The following is a 15,487-nucleotide window of genomic DNA, read 5'->3' as shown; positions in this document are numbered from 1 at the left end:
TTTTATAGGTATATGGAGAGAAAACACAGAAGGGACTTTTCTGCCTCCGTCAGGGTCTTGCACTATCTATTCTCTCAGCCTGCAAGTCCTTCATTTAGCTCTCTTGCATAGCCAGCTCCCCTTTCTATCCTTTGGTTTCAGTTCAAATACCATCCTTTCAGGGAAGTATTTTTTAAAGAAAATTTAAAAGACACACTTTAATCTGATATAAAATTAGGCCAGTCATTAATGTATAAAGTTATTTACTTTATTTTTTAAACTTATTTGTTATTTTACCAACTATTATTGATTTGTAAAACCCCAAAACATTTTCTTGAGATGGGCAGTAGAAAAGTGTACTCCACTATTTCCTTATCTTTCGCTCTATGCTGTTCATTGCAAAACGTTTTTATTTTTTAAATTACCTGTATCCTCCACTACGGTGTTAGTTGTATTACAACTTTATCTTATTCAATGTGGCTTTACTTCCCCTAGTGTTATTTGTTAAATAAATGCACAAGCCTACTATATCCTGAAAGTGGGAACTGTAAATAAAGGTTAAACAAAGGCAAACCAGGGGAGGGATTTGAGGATTTAAGAGAGGAAAACTTGGGGGGAGAGAAGAACTTAAGAAATTCTCAGACTAAGTTTATGTTGACACACAGAACAAAAGTGAATTAAAGTTAACACAAAACTAAATCTACTCTAATGAGGGAATTACTTGTTCATGCTTATCTATACAACAGAAAGTTATACTTTGTCTTAATCATTATTTTCCTCAGCAAGAAAAGGCATCAAAATGATTAAAGCATGGCCTAACACTGCTGATAAACTTAAAGGACAGAAAGGAAACTCTTTGCTGCTACCATTAGTGAACAAAGAAACTTTGACCCATTTTCTGGGTCAGCTAATTATTATGTTTTAACTGCTTCTTTCTTAACAAGAGTTTAGAAAGTAGGCAGTGGACTTCAGGAATCAAAAACGCAAACAAAACCCTACATTTAGTAGTAAAATTAGTGTCTATTTTTTAAAGCCACCTCCAGAGTAATTCCAAGTCAATAGAGATAAACATTATCTTGATCCCTGGTATCTGTATAAAATTAAACAAGCAATTTTTCCTCTGCCTCCTAGTATCAACTTAACCAAAATGCAATATGGAATAAGGCAGTTTTCAATGAAATCTTGGTGTGAAGGTTTAATTTTGTATTATAGTCATGCAATCTAAGAACCATACATTGCCTCAGAAATAAAGTCTTCAATTCAGTCCAGCCCTTATTGTATACACATGAGGGAAAAAAAGTCCAGGGAGGATGTGACTTGTTCAAGGGTTGCACAACTTGACAGAATCAGATCTAAATCCCACGTCCTATGACAGGAAGTCCAATGTCTGTTCTTTTTGCCACAATACCTCTTTACACATTTATTCATTCATTCATTTCATGGGCCCTTAAACTTTTGTACTACATCTTTCTAATTTTCTAGGAACCTCTAACCCACATAGTTCTAGCTATCTGTGGTGATGAGAACAGGGATAGAATGCATATCTGAAGTGTCGATATAATTCAACTCTTTAATTTCAGGTTTTTCCCCACAAAGCACCAAAGTAATCTACTTAAGATCACAGTTTCCTCAGCTGGAAGACCTATTCTCTGGAAGAAGAATATCTGCAAAAAGCATGATGCCAAAAGGTGAAATGGCTAGCAAAGGTTGGATTTGAGCCTACTGTCAATTAATACTTTGGAAATAAATCTTTGATCTAACATATTTTCCTAATTTTTCACATACAAGTTTCAGAAATCTAAATTTAATGGGGTAGAAGGAGAATTCAGGTGGAAATTTTAGATAAGCTCAATTTTTTCTTCATCCTCACCCAAGGACATGTTCATTGATTTTGCACCGAGAGGGACAGAAAAAGAAACACTGATGTGTGAAACATCAACTGGTTGCCTCCTACGTGTGCCCAGACCAGGGCTCTAACCTGCAATCCAGCACATGTCCTGACAGGAAATTGAGCCTGCAGCCTTTTGGCAAGTAGGATGATGTTCCAACCAACTGAGCTACCCAGCCAAGGCAAGCACATTTTTCTTTATAGCACAATCAAAACGTCATTATCTTGTTTTCTAGAGGCAAACAGGACTACTTTTTAAAAAATCCTTACCTGAGTTATTAAGTTCATTGATTTCAGAGAGAGGAAGGGAGAGAGAGGGAGTTTCTCATCAACATGAGAAAGATACATCATTTGATTGCCTTCTGTACGTGCTCCCACCAGTGATTGAATCTGCAACTTTTTTGGTGTAAGGCACAATGCTGCAATGAACTGAGCCACCGAGCCAAGGTAAGACTGCTTTCAAAATATTCATTACAAAAAGATTATAGAAAAACTGATTAACCAACCTGCATTTCCCCAAATCTGTAATATGACATTTTATACATAAGGCAATTCAATAAAGTGGGAGATCCTGCTTTGTCTACACGAAATTCTCCTTGTGGGGTGAAGTAATCACTTTCCTATAGGAAAAAAATCAGAGGTTTATGTCAATTCAACTTAAGACATTCAAATTTACAGTTCCCCCGTAACTTCCCCATAAGAACCAGCTTTTAGAATACATTCATAAAGCCATATTTAGTTACATCTCAAAAAATATTATCAGACAATTATTTTATAAACTTAATGTGATCCCTTAAAAAAACCATATAAAACTATCATTAGTGGTTTATCTTTTTTCCCCATTGCTGAGAGAGAGAGAGAGAGAGAGAGAGAGAGAGAGAGACAGACACAGATAGACAAAAACATCGACTGGTTGCCCCAAACTCCCCAACCTGAGACCAAACCTGCAACCTAGATATGTGCCCTGATCAGGGATCTAACAGGCAACCCTTTGGTTTATAGGATGATGATCCAACCAACTAAGCCATACTGGCCAGGGTTATTATGATGGCTTTTAAAAGCTGAGTCCAGAGATCATTCATAAAAAATAAATGAGAAAGAACACACAGAAAAAGAACAGTAATGTTTTCTGGAGTGAGGAAATTAATCCTACCAGATTATAACCATGATGTAAAACCTCAATACATAATGGTACCGGTTCACTTTTTCCAAATGACTCCATTACTCCTTTTCGGAGTTTTCTTAAATTGTTCTTTATTTTCCCTTATGAACTCTAAAATCAGTTCCTTAGTTGGGGAAGAGAGTGTTTAAGAAAATCGCATAGTAATTTTTATTGAAATCTCATGAAATTTATAAACTGACCTCTACAAAGTCGAATTTGGCACTCTAAATAGAAATTTATAGTCTAGGAATTGACCTTACACAGATACTTGTACATGGACAAAATAATGAGTATAAAAGTTCCTTATCACACCCCTGTTTGAGACTAAAAACTGAAAACAACAACATAAATATCCACCAATAGGGACAGGGTTAAATAAATCATGGGGCACACACACAATTGTGCCACTGTAAAACAGAAATAAAAACCAAACAAAAAAACAATGAAAAAGGCTCTCCATATTCTAATATAAAAAACCCTCCAATATATATTGTGAACTGAAAAGATGAAGAACAGTGTGTATAAGAATCCTAAGAAAATAAGTGATTATCATGAACTTTTTCTGTTTTGTTTTTTTGGGGGGGCGGGGGATGGTGGTAAACTTACACTGTACATCCCTTTATATTATACTTTTGAACCATGTGACAGTATTCCCTATTCACAAAGTTTAAAAATACTGTATTTAAAAAGTTCAGAAATTTAGAATTTCTATATAAATGTTCAAAGGACATGTGGATCCATCACATGTCAGTTTTAACACTGTGAAAGGAAATCCGAGTGAAAATCATACAGTATTCTGCCATGTATTATGTGTTCCTCTGCATAATGTGCACCCCCATTTTTGTGTGCATTACCCACAGGATTATTATACCCATTGTATGTAATCATTATACCCATGAATAATGCACATCCTTATTTTCCCTCAAAATTTTGGGCAAAAAAGTGCACATTACACACAGCAAAATACAATACTGTATAATTGAGACTCCCTAAGAGCTCACGACTGAGTGGGAGTGATGTTATAGAATCGATCTATAAAATGGGCTGTATATGTGATTTCACGACAAGTATAGATATGGATGTACCGGAGAAGGGCTTCCAGAGAGATGACAAATCTGTGATAGGGAAGCTATCCCAAGAAAGGGAAAAGTATAAACACCACGTGTTAGATGAGTCAAAGAAAGAAACCACAGGGCAAATTTCACCAATAGCTTGCATAGATAGTTGACAGAGTGGAGAAAAAGCTGACGGAGGGACAAGAAGGCAGAAAAGGAAAAGAGAAGTATTACTGGGTTAGTACTGTGAGTGAAGGAGTTTGGATTTTACACCATTACTTTATTATGGAAATTATTATATACCAGCCACTAGGCTGAGGTTTCACCTATAGTCTCAAAACAGCACTACAAATGAATCACTTCTGGCATCCCAATGAGTGATAAGTTGAGGCTGCCTTAATCACCATTATAACACCAGAACCTAGAACAAGAACTTAGGCTCAAAGCATATAACGCTGACTGGCAAAAAATAACTTGCCCATAGCACCAAGCTCACCATGGCTGGGTTTAAGTTTTAACTGATGTCTGTCTAGTTTCAAGGCCTTTTCCTTAATCAATTTAAGGCTTTTAAACTGTAAAATGACATGATCAATGAATGTAATGTTAGACTGGGAGAGAAAATAAGACTAAGGCAAACACAGCAATTTTAAGGTTACTATTCTATTTCTGGCTTATCATCATAAGGGTTAGTAACAGAGAGGAAGCAATGGAAAGAAAGGACAGAGTTGAGAGGCTACGAAGGAGTCAGAGCAAAAGTCCTGACAAGGGATTGCTTGAGAACGGAAATATCAGGTAGTGATTTCAAAAGTGTTAAAACTGAGAAAATGCTTATAGTATCTTATTTAATATTAAAGTGAGAGTGAGAGTCTAATTTTGGGGATAAAATAATGAAAACAAACATTACACAATTAGCAAAATAAGAGAATTACCTGGACACTGTGAGTTTTCTTTTACACACCTGAACTAACAGTTTCTTACCCGAATGTCTTTTGGATGTTCCCCTTCAGCTATCCTAACCATCCACAGAAACTTGTTGATGTCATCACCAGAATAGCCAATAACCCCTCCAAAAATAACCAAAACGTAATCTACATCCAAACTCCTCATGATTTTATAGGCTGCTGTTTCATTTGAAGACATAGCTTTTCCCACCTACAGGAAAAAATGAGAATGTATGTACTCAGTCCAATAATATGCTAAAAAAGAAATAAATGTATAGTTTTATCTAAGATAGAATGTACCTCAAGTTGTGATTTACATGAAGTTCCTTTTAATAGAAAGGATTTGCTGTGAATTTAATAAATTTACTGAGATTAAGAAGCCACCTCACTTGCTATAACCATATAGCAGAAATGTCAAAATCAGAATACATATTCTAATATTTTGCTAATAATTTTTTCATGACATTAACATTTTAATATAAAAGCAGTCAAGCTTAAAAGGAATAGAATTTCTCATGACCTTAAGGCCAGGTATGAGCAGCAATCTAGCTAGTACTAATGTGTTATTCTCCTCAGTCTATCAGACATCTGATGATTAGTTACAACACTAATACAAATCAAACTCATTTGGTTAAAACCTAGTATCTATTTCAAATCTTTAAAAAAAAAAGAGGTGATCACCTTAATTTATATAATTACTTAACCATAATTTAAATACAATGCATGTTTTACATATTTGCAAATAATTATATGAATTTATAAAATGGAGATAAGTCAAATTTAGTGCATAAAAAAATTCAGGTTTTGTCCAAATCGCCAATGAACTATTATCATGATGTAGCATGAGATGTGCCAGAAAGCAGCCTACAATTCTGAATAATGCTTAAATAAATACCATTCTTAAAAACAAATATGTGTAACCCAAGCACAATTTATGGAATGAATATATAAAGAGAAATTTTGATAATTTAAACAAGCAAAGAGTACTTGTACCTACATCTATCCTTTTTAATCATAAGCAAAGCCTGATTGCTAAGTAGTAGAGATTTATAAGTTTGATCTTTTGTTTATCGAATTCTTACCAGTGCTATGTGGCTGTTATTCCAGGTGTTATTATCCACCAAAGTAGTTCTATTAGCCATTCCAGCTATCTGATAGCCATAATCCCACCAAGACATCACTCGGGCATGTTCATCTGTATTTTGCCTTAGCCAAAAGTAAGCTTCTCTAAAATCATCTAAGATATTCCTGGTGCTGAAAAGAATCACAATATTCTTTTAAATGAGATCTTATAAATGTGAAGAGGGTAACTTATAATCCTGAGTTGGTAAACCACTGAATTAATTCCACATTTTAAGGATGGTCTTTAAAACTGCAAATCTACAAAAACCCAAATGAAGTAGAAGCTGAGGTGGCAATATATACAATTAGCTCTTCTTCAATTTTTGCTGCACCATAATTACCTAGAGGGCTTTATTAGACCACAGACAGCTGAGCCCTACCCCTAGGCTGCTGATTCAGTAGTCATACATGGGGGCAAAGATTTGTATTTCTAACAGGTTTCTTGAATAACATTCCTTATAAAACGATGACATGTGATAGAAACTGAACTCTTATTCAATTAGCCTATGGTAAAATTAGTTACGTTATATTTTGTTTTGCTTAAAAATCACAGAAGCTATCCATGATGTATTGAGAACTTTATGTCCAAGGACTGCATTTTGAGAAAAACTAATGTATATGTTATGAATGCAAAGACATTCTGGACAAGGTCATGAAATATAATCACTGCTACCCACATCTACCAAAGGGGGCAGTAGAGAAAAAGGCCACAAGAAAAATGTGGTGGATTCTAATGCAGTCTCACATTCTCTCTTTGAATTATTAACTATTGAGACAGAAAAAAAAAGGGACAGGTATAATATCCTTTGTAACCAGGTTATTTTCTTACCCATCATGATTGTAAGAGGCAAGGACCACACTTGGACTGGAGTAGGCATTGCTTGTGACCCAGGTACAGTGGACTGCAAACATCATCAATAGCATCAGCATCAACATGGTGACAATGCTTTTTATATTAGGACCTAATCCCTCTTCAGTTTTTTCCTGTTCAGTTACATGTTTCCTCACTTTACCTGCCTGAAGATACAAAAAAATGATTAGACAAATTCGTCATCTACTGTGCTTCAGAGGCATTCAAGTAGAAAAGTTGGGAGAATATTAATCTATTAATTTAATTATTTGAGAAGAAAACTGTGTAACCATCAAGTATTCTTGTGTGAGTGAAACAATATTTTCTAAAAATTAGCAACGTAGATTCTTAAGTCAAATGTGAATAAGGAGGTTTCCTGGGACCTATACCCAACCCAGGAGCTGGTCACAGATCCATTAAGAAACTGCTTTCGAACTGAGCAGTCCTTATGTTTTACTTAAATACAAAGAAAATAACCAAATGGCCTCACTCTGGCAAACTTTTCTTACAAAATCTGAATTCCTCATCCTGAAAATGACACTGTCCAGCTATAATCCAGACCATGCAGAACTTTAGGACCAAAAAAAAAAAAAAAAAAAAAGCATTATCAGAATCAATCTTCCAAATTCTAAACCCCAAACCAATAGACTTGTTAATTTAAAATTAATGTTATATTTTTGAAAACATTTTTAAAGACAACCAAAAACGCAGAAGAGAAAACAGAACCACATCAGAAATTCTAAATTGCAAGGCTAGACTTATCCTGAGAAGTATCACTACTTATCTGCATTTAAAAACCTAGTTAATATTCAAATAAAATTTAATGTCACCCAAGACAAGTGCTCTAATTCTTATAAGTCTTTTCCACATTTGCTCAAATATAATCTTGCTGTTACTGAGAGATTAAAAGTAAGTTACATTATATCAGTCAACTGGCTGTTCTAACAAACTGGAGGCTTTTTCCCTCCTTCCTGCCCCGCTCCTTCGAGGCATTTATTCCCTTTATTTTACCATCCAATCAACCAAATATTTTAAGTTTACATTAAATATCAACTTTAAGGATAAGCACTTGTACACATGGTTTCAGAAGGGTTTATAATGCTCAATTTTATATTTTATGTAGTTTACTAGAGCACTAGGTTTTTGCTCTAAAAAATAGAGGGGTTTTAGATAAAACCTAACCAAAATGAAATGAGAATCCCTACCCTGATTACATTCTATTTTCTTATTCTGAGCTAAAAGACCAACCAGAAATGGCAGTTTGTCTAAATTCTGTTTAATCACATTTCTTAATATTTATAATTCTTACTGTGGTAGAAAAATAAAGCACGTAAAATTTTTAAAGGCCTTACTTTAGAGTCCCCACCTTATCATACAAGTTTCCTGGGTTCCTTTTGTCGTCCTCATCACTGCTATCCTCCACAGGCGGGTTTTCCCGTTTCATGTCATCCCCCAAATAGTGCTCAAAAACATTGGAGAAGGCAATTGCAGACAGCATACAGACAACTGGAGTCAAAGTCAACATCAGCCGCACCATCACTCCAGCAAAGTAGACAGCGCTGATTGCATACAGAGCAACTGCAAAGACAAACTCTCTTATAACACTTCAGAAAAAAAAATGTTCACAGGGAACGGAACTAAATATCTAATACCACATTATAAACCAAGTCTAAAAATAGACATCTCACAAAAGAGCTAATTGTTTTTGAATTGATAATACAGACCAAATGATCTAATAGTTGTATTTGGAAATTATAGCTAATGTTGACTAAATACTATCAACAATTTAGAGAAATATATCATGATATAAATTTAATTACAGTTATATAGGGCACTAAATTCATTATCTGTCAATAAAATAACATTAGAAAATCCATAGTAGATGGATGAAAACATATTTGAATTTATTATCAGGTAAAGTAAATTTATGGAATCAAATAAAGTCTGTGAAAAGTTAGTACCAGTATCTGGCATAACGCTTGCTTTAAAGTAAAAATAGGACAAGTATTTATTAGCCAAAGGAGGAACTTTTAAAGTTACTGATGAGACTTAAAAAAGTGTGAAAGTATTTTCCAGAAGCCAACACTTTCCACATAATATACTAACCACAGGGAAAGCCTCTGCCATTTCGGGCTGAAGGCTATATAACTTTATAAAGTCAATGAGTCCATTGAGCTTCCATCTCATGTGAAATTAATTAAAATTTAATTTCCTGACTAAAAAATACATTTATTATACCATGTTCTTAACTGTATAGCTCAATAAACGTTTTACATATGCACACACCTACAAAACTACTACCCTCAATAAAATACAGAACCTCAGGAAGGATCGCTGATGCCTCTTCCAAGTCAGTTAACTGCCCTCCCCTCCATGTCTATTAAAAGGGTAACGAATATTTACATTTAAAGCATTAATTTATTTGTCCTATTTTTTTAACTTTCTTTAAAAAATCCTATAAAAACATTCTCTTTTGTACTTGCCTTTTAAATTTACCTATCCTATTCTTTTATTAATAGCTGTGTTTTATTTTATTGTACAAACACATCAAAATTTATTTATACCTTTTACTGCTAATAACTTTTGGAATGTTTCTGAGTAAGGGACTATTATGGATAAAGTTGCTACCTGCGTTATTAAACATGTCCTTTGTTGGACATACGCATTCACTTCTCTTGGGATTAAGATTGCTGAGGCATGAGGTGGGTAATATGTTTAAACTAAATCCTTTTGAATGATGTGCTATTATTAACATCGCCTCCTCCAGAGGCACTGGTCTATCTAGACAAGAAGGATGAGTGTCATCCTTTGGTTAGAACTCACACAGGGGCTATTTTTTCCTCCTGACTTCACCCTGGAATAGGAACTTGAGCGTCACTCATTGTACAGGTCCCACACTTATATAAGTTCAAGTCCTGGTACTACAAATTATTTACTTATGGGACTCTGTGTATCTTGCTTTTTTTCAGTTTCAGTTTTTATCGTATGCAAAACAGCCACAGCATACTTTTTGTGATGATTGATCAATGAGGTCTTTGGTATCTGCTTATTTTGTCTATTTATATTTGATGTTAGACCCTAAAAACTTGCCTATAAGGTAGTTTGAATTTTTAAGTCTTGTTAGTTGAAAATTTACACAAATCTATCAGTAAAGAAGATGTTTACTTAAAGGTGATCCTTATTCCATTAGAAAGTGTGCTTTGCACTGGAATTTCAATGATGGACACCCCTGCAAACTTCTTCCTACTTAATCAGATATAACTCAGAAAGTTAAGTCAAGACCATCCTGTCAATAAAGTTTTAATTTCCAATTCTTAGCCAAAGACCTTTCAGAAAATGTAGGAAATGGAATGAAATATTTATATTATTAGTCCTAAGTAAAAATGATTAATAAAATATATATATAAAATGCAAATTCACTAGGTTTTTAAGGTTTATGCAAAATAAGAAATTTATCTTGACTATGCAGTCAGGTAAAGAAGAAAAAAACTTTGAAGCGATAATATCAATAATAAAAATAACTTCTAAGAATAAGTATTAATCAGAAATCTTACCAAATACTCTTTCATCGTTGATATTTTTAATGCAGAACCATAGGCCTGCTGGGAAGGTACACACAAGAATATGCAGATCAAAGAAGAAAGACACCCAAGTCGTAGGCTGATGCTCAGACACTGATGCAATAATTGGAATATGTATTTTTGCATACCTGGTATTTAAAGAAGTTAATATTTAAAGTTAAATAAAATCCTTTTTAGATGAAAAAAATTTGATTATAGATATGGTTCTTCTTTTCCATCCCTTCTCACTTGCAAATATATTCAAACATAACCCATTATATTGAATATAAGTCTGGTCCACACTGATAAAATTAAAACTAACATGCCATCCCTAAAACTTGTAAAAGTGTTGGTTTTTTAATACAAAAGTCTTTGTTCAAACAGGAATCTGTTCTGCAGTTTAACTTAGTATCTCCCACATCTCATTACCTTTGGGGAACTTACTACTCACAGAACTACCTTATCTGTCCCAGCTGGTGTGGCTCAGTGGATTGAGCACTGGCCTGGGAACCGAAGGGTCAACTCCAGTCTGATTCCCGGTCAGGGCACATGCCTGCCTGGGTTGTATGCCAGGTTCCCAGTAGGCGGCATGCAAGAAGCAACCACACTGATGTTTCCCTCTCCTTCTTCCCTCCCTTCCTCTCTCTCTAAAAATAAATAAAATCTTAAAAAATATATATACTTTATCCATTAAGATGTTATATTGCTATAATGCCTACTTAACAAGGCAATGGCATAGAGGTGGTGAGGAAAATCGAAAGGACAAGCCAAATTATTCCTAAAATGCCCTGAGATTCCAAAGTAGTCCATTAAAGTTTAGAGAGCAAGAATAAGTATGACTGATAAAAATTTAACCTAGTAATTTACCTAATCAGAATACTGTCAGACTTCTGGTAAAGATGGAAGTGTAGGTAGATACACTGTGCCTCCTCGCACAACCAAAATTAAGGACAACAAAAATTTAAAAACAACAACAACAACACAAAAACCAGAACTGATGGAAAACTGAACTGTACAAAAGTCCGACAACCATTCATCCAGATTGGTAAGAAGGGTGAAGTCGGCGGCCGGTGGAGAGGGGTCACAGCAGGAAACAGCAGTGGTTGGCAAACCAGGCATGCAGGTGGGGGTTGGCAGACCCCAGGCGTGCAGGTGGCAGGTGGCAGCTGGCAGACCCAATGAGGCTCACAAGGGGGATGGCTGACTGTGGTCACATTCATGTGCAGATAAACCAGACGAAAACAGGCAGCGAGACAGACTGCGTACATAACCCAGGGCCCCAGAGCCAGGAAATAAAGCCTAAAAGCACCCATTGAAAACATTTGTGGGGGCTGAGATGCCAGGAGAGATTCCCAGCCTCACAGGAGAGTTCACTGGAGAGACCCACAGGGTCCTGGAACATACACAAGTCCACCCACCCAGAAACCAGCACCAGAAGGGTCCAATTTGCTTGTGGGAAGTGGCAGAAGGGACTGAAATCCGAGACAGACAGAGAGAGAGAGAGAGAGAGAGAGAGAGAGAGAGAGAGAGAGAGAGAGCGAGAGCGAGCAAAAAAAAGCGTCATTGTTCCCTCTCTAACCCTGTCCCCACACAGTGTCTTGACCCAGTGACTGTGTTGCCCCACCCTGGTGAACACCTAAAGCCCCCCCCTCCCCCAAGGCTGAAATGGAAGAACAGATCAAAGCCCTAGAGCCAAACATCTAAGACACCAAGAGATAGCCAACCTATCAAATGCACAGTTCAAAGCACTGGTCATCAGGATCCTCACAGACTTGGTTGACTTTGGTTGCAAGTTAGATGAAAAAATGAAGGCTATACTAAGTGAAATCAAGAAAAATGCACAGGGAACCAATAGTGATGGGACGAAAACTGGGACTCAAATCAATGGAGTGGACCAGAAGGAAGCAAGAAACAACCAAACAGAAAAAAATTAGGAAACAAGAATTTTTAAAAAATGAGGAGAGGCTTAGGAACCTCCAGGACATCTTTAAACGCTCCAACATCGAATTAAAGGGGTACCGGAGGGTAAGAGGAAGAGCAACAAGTGGAAAAGTTATTTGAACAAATAATAAAGGAGAACTTCCCCAATCTGGCAAAGGAAATAGACTTCCAGGAAGTCCAGGAAGCTCAGAGAGTCCCAAAGAAGTTGGACCCAAGGAAGAACACACCAAGGCACATCATCATTATATTAGCCAAGATAAAATGAAGGAGAGAATCCTAGAAGCAAGCAAGAGATAAGGGGACAGTCACTTACAAAGGAGTTCTCATCAGACTGTCAGCTGATTTCTCAAAAGAGACCTTACAGGCAAGAAGGGTCTAGAAAGAAGTATTCCAAGTCATGAAATCCAAAGACCTACATCCAAGATTGCCCTATCCATCAAAGTTTTCATTTAGAATGGAAGGGCAAGATAAAACGATTCTCAAAGGTCGAGTTCAAGACATCATCACCAAGCCCTTCTTATATGAAATGTTAAAGAGTCTTATCTAAGGAAGATAAAAATGTGAACAGTAAAAATACAGCAAACCCATAGTTATTAACAACCACACCTAGAACGAAAGCAAACTAAGCAAACAACTAGAACAGAAACAGAACCACAGAAATGGAGATCAAATGGAGGGGTAGCAGCCGGAGAGTGGGAGGAGGAGAAGGGGGGAAAAGATACAGAGAATAAGTAGCATAGATGGTAGGTAGAAAATACACAGGAGGAAGGCAAGAATAGTATGGGAAATGTAGAAGCTAAAGAACTTATGACACATGGACATGAACTAAAGGGGGAGATTGTGGTGGTAGGGGTGTCCAAGGTGGAGGGGAATGAAAAGGGGGAATGGGACAACTGTAAGAGCATAATCAATAAAATATTATTTTAAAGAAAAGAATACTGTCTACAACTGGGGATTTCCCTCAAACTGTTCGGTGATCCACTGGCTGATCTTTTCAATTATGTGTCCAAATGTTGGTTTCAGTCATTGGTACATATTTGCTTATGCCCTTTAATTAGACTTTTTGGTATCACATCAAAAATTAGGTCCATTCAATAAACTGTGCTAGGTTATTTACTGGGCCATATGGGGAGTAACAAAGAAGACAGAATAGCAGAAATAGGAAAGAGGTACATCAACAGAGCTAGCACACTTAACACACAGATATTCTCTAATATATTTAATAGATTAAAATATCATAAACTTAGATAATGTAGCATTAGAAAAAATAATTTTTTTCCTTCACATCTATAGCATATGGGTTTATTACGTAGCATCTAGCCCCTTAATGATTAAAAAGTAAATATTAGTGGATGGAAACTTTGAATACATTGGCAAAAATAAAGATCAATCATTAAAATTACACAAATGTTATCTGCAATGCTGACAAAGAAGACATTTGCCCATGTAAAACAGAAATACATGACTTGCATTCCAAACAGGTATTAGAGAAAAAAATACACAAGGGATTCAACATTTACCAAAGCAATATATGGTAGATACTTAAATGGTATTTTAATGAAGATAAATAACTTATCTGCACTTACCCAGTGTCCCACAAGGAGTAAAACCTGCCACTCCACGGTGCAATGTAACCTTAGAAGAAAAAATGTAGAGGAAAAATTAATCTGCCTTTATTTAATTGTTTTTGTTAACTTATGAATTACTTTAACCTAATATTTTAAAATTTTCAGTTTTATTTGTAGGTAACAACATATTTCACAGGGCAGGCAGGTAGATAAAATATTAGTAATCAAATAAAAACAAATATCCATGGAGATTACATCTCAAGAGAAACACAAATTAATAGATAAAATTGTAGCAAGTTTCTCAGTTCTACCTTAAACTTCAAGTTGACTAGTAAAATAAAGCTAGATAGTAAGAGAGCATGGGATAATATTAAAAAGGGGGAGGCTGTCTAAATTATCCAATTATCTAGTATGCCAAGTTTAGATGAATTATGAAGCTGATGTTAAACATTCATGCCTTTTCCTCCTGTCAATTAATTCTTCATGATTTTATGAGTTAGGCTGGTATATTAATTTAACAGGAAGAATACCTTTAGAAAGAATTTGACCTGTTCTAGGCACTACTAAAACCAGGATCAGAAAGTAATATAGAATCCAGAAGTGGAAACTGATTCAGCAGACTGTTCAAAAGTAAGACAATATATACACACAAGAGGGCAAGCATGTAGCAGGTTAACACTGGAAGTGTCGAGTTTTATACAGTTGGGGCCTATTCGTCTGTCAAGAGGTGCTTGAAAATGGACTGATCTTGAAGCAGCAAAATTAAGGTACTGTTTTAAAAAATCACAATTTGCAGTGCTATGCAGATTTTAGAACCATTACCTCTACTTTCATATTTTGTACAGAATACAACCATAGTATTTGACTCCTAGGATAAATGGAACATGAACAAAATTTGTAAAAGGATTACCTTTCTGAACAATCTAGAGATAAGATTCACATCCTATAGGTGATGACACCCACCTACCTGTATAAGTCAAATAAATGACACTAAGGAACACAGCACCCGCAGCTACTGATACACCCAAGAAGAAAAGGGTCTGGAACTCCTGTTTTGTTAATCGGTCTCTCAGATACTGCAAAAAAGCATAAGCCTGCAGCAATGCAAAGACACCTAAAGAAAAAGGTCATATAAGAGATTCTTAGAATACCAAGTATGAACACTGGCCATTTTATCTAACCAACATTTTCTTTGTCAAATGACAGCCACTTAATACATCCAAAAAACTATTGCATATATTTTTTAAAAAAAATGACTGGACTCCCCATATAAAAAACCAGGGAAGAAAAACCCCATTTCAATAACCAGAGCCTATTAAACACATTCCTCCTTTTATCCCAATTTTGGTGACATGTTTTCTAGGGGAAAAATACAGAAATGTCTTTAAAAACAATCCTAAGATTTACTGAAGGAACAAATA

General features: G+C 35.6%; 2 protein-coding genes across 3 annotated transcripts in view; one reads left to right on the top strand and one right to left on the bottom strand.

The window, feature by feature from the left end:
- OSBPL10 (oxysterol binding protein like 10) overlaps positions 1-1,893 on the top strand; it is a 259,064-nt gene extending 257,171 nt beyond the window's left edge. The window contains exon 13 of the mRNA XM_037134654.2: positions 1,560-1,893. The gene's annotated coding sequence lies outside the window, so the exon portion shown is untranslated. The remainder of the gene's footprint in view (positions 1-1,559) is intronic.
- The window catches only part of STT3B (STT3 oligosaccharyltransferase complex catalytic subunit B), a 95,498-nt gene that overhangs the window by 5,441 nt on the left and 74,570 nt on the right, over positions 1-15,487 (bottom strand). For both annotated transcript variants that reach the window (XM_037134646.2, XM_053669356.1), the window contains exons 7-14: positions 15,034-15,180; positions 14,085-14,133; positions 10,552-10,706; positions 8,364-8,575; positions 6,977-7,164; positions 6,108-6,279; positions 5,063-5,236; positions 2,374-2,487 (exon numbers count right to left, since the gene is read on the bottom strand). In XM_037134646.2, the coding sequence (XP_036990541.1) occupies positions 2,374-2,487; positions 5,063-5,236; positions 6,108-6,279; positions 6,977-7,164; positions 8,364-8,575; positions 10,552-10,706; positions 14,085-14,133; positions 15,034-15,180 (1,211 nt within the window). The remainder of the gene's footprint in view (positions 1-2,373; positions 2,488-5,062; positions 5,237-6,107; positions 6,280-6,976; positions 7,165-8,363; positions 8,576-10,551; positions 10,707-14,084; positions 14,134-15,033; positions 15,181-15,487) is intronic.

This window comes from Artibeus jamaicensis, unplaced genomic scaffold (assembly GCF_021234435.1).
Source record: "Artibeus jamaicensis isolate MK-2021 breed Jamaican fruit bat unplaced genomic scaffold, CSHL_Jam_final contig_519, whole genome shotgun sequence".
Lineage (NCBI taxonomy): Eukaryota > Metazoa > Chordata > Mammalia > Chiroptera > Phyllostomidae > Artibeus > Artibeus jamaicensis.
Note: the sequence above shows the minus strand (reverse complement) of the source record. Positions and strands in the feature narration are given on the sequence as shown.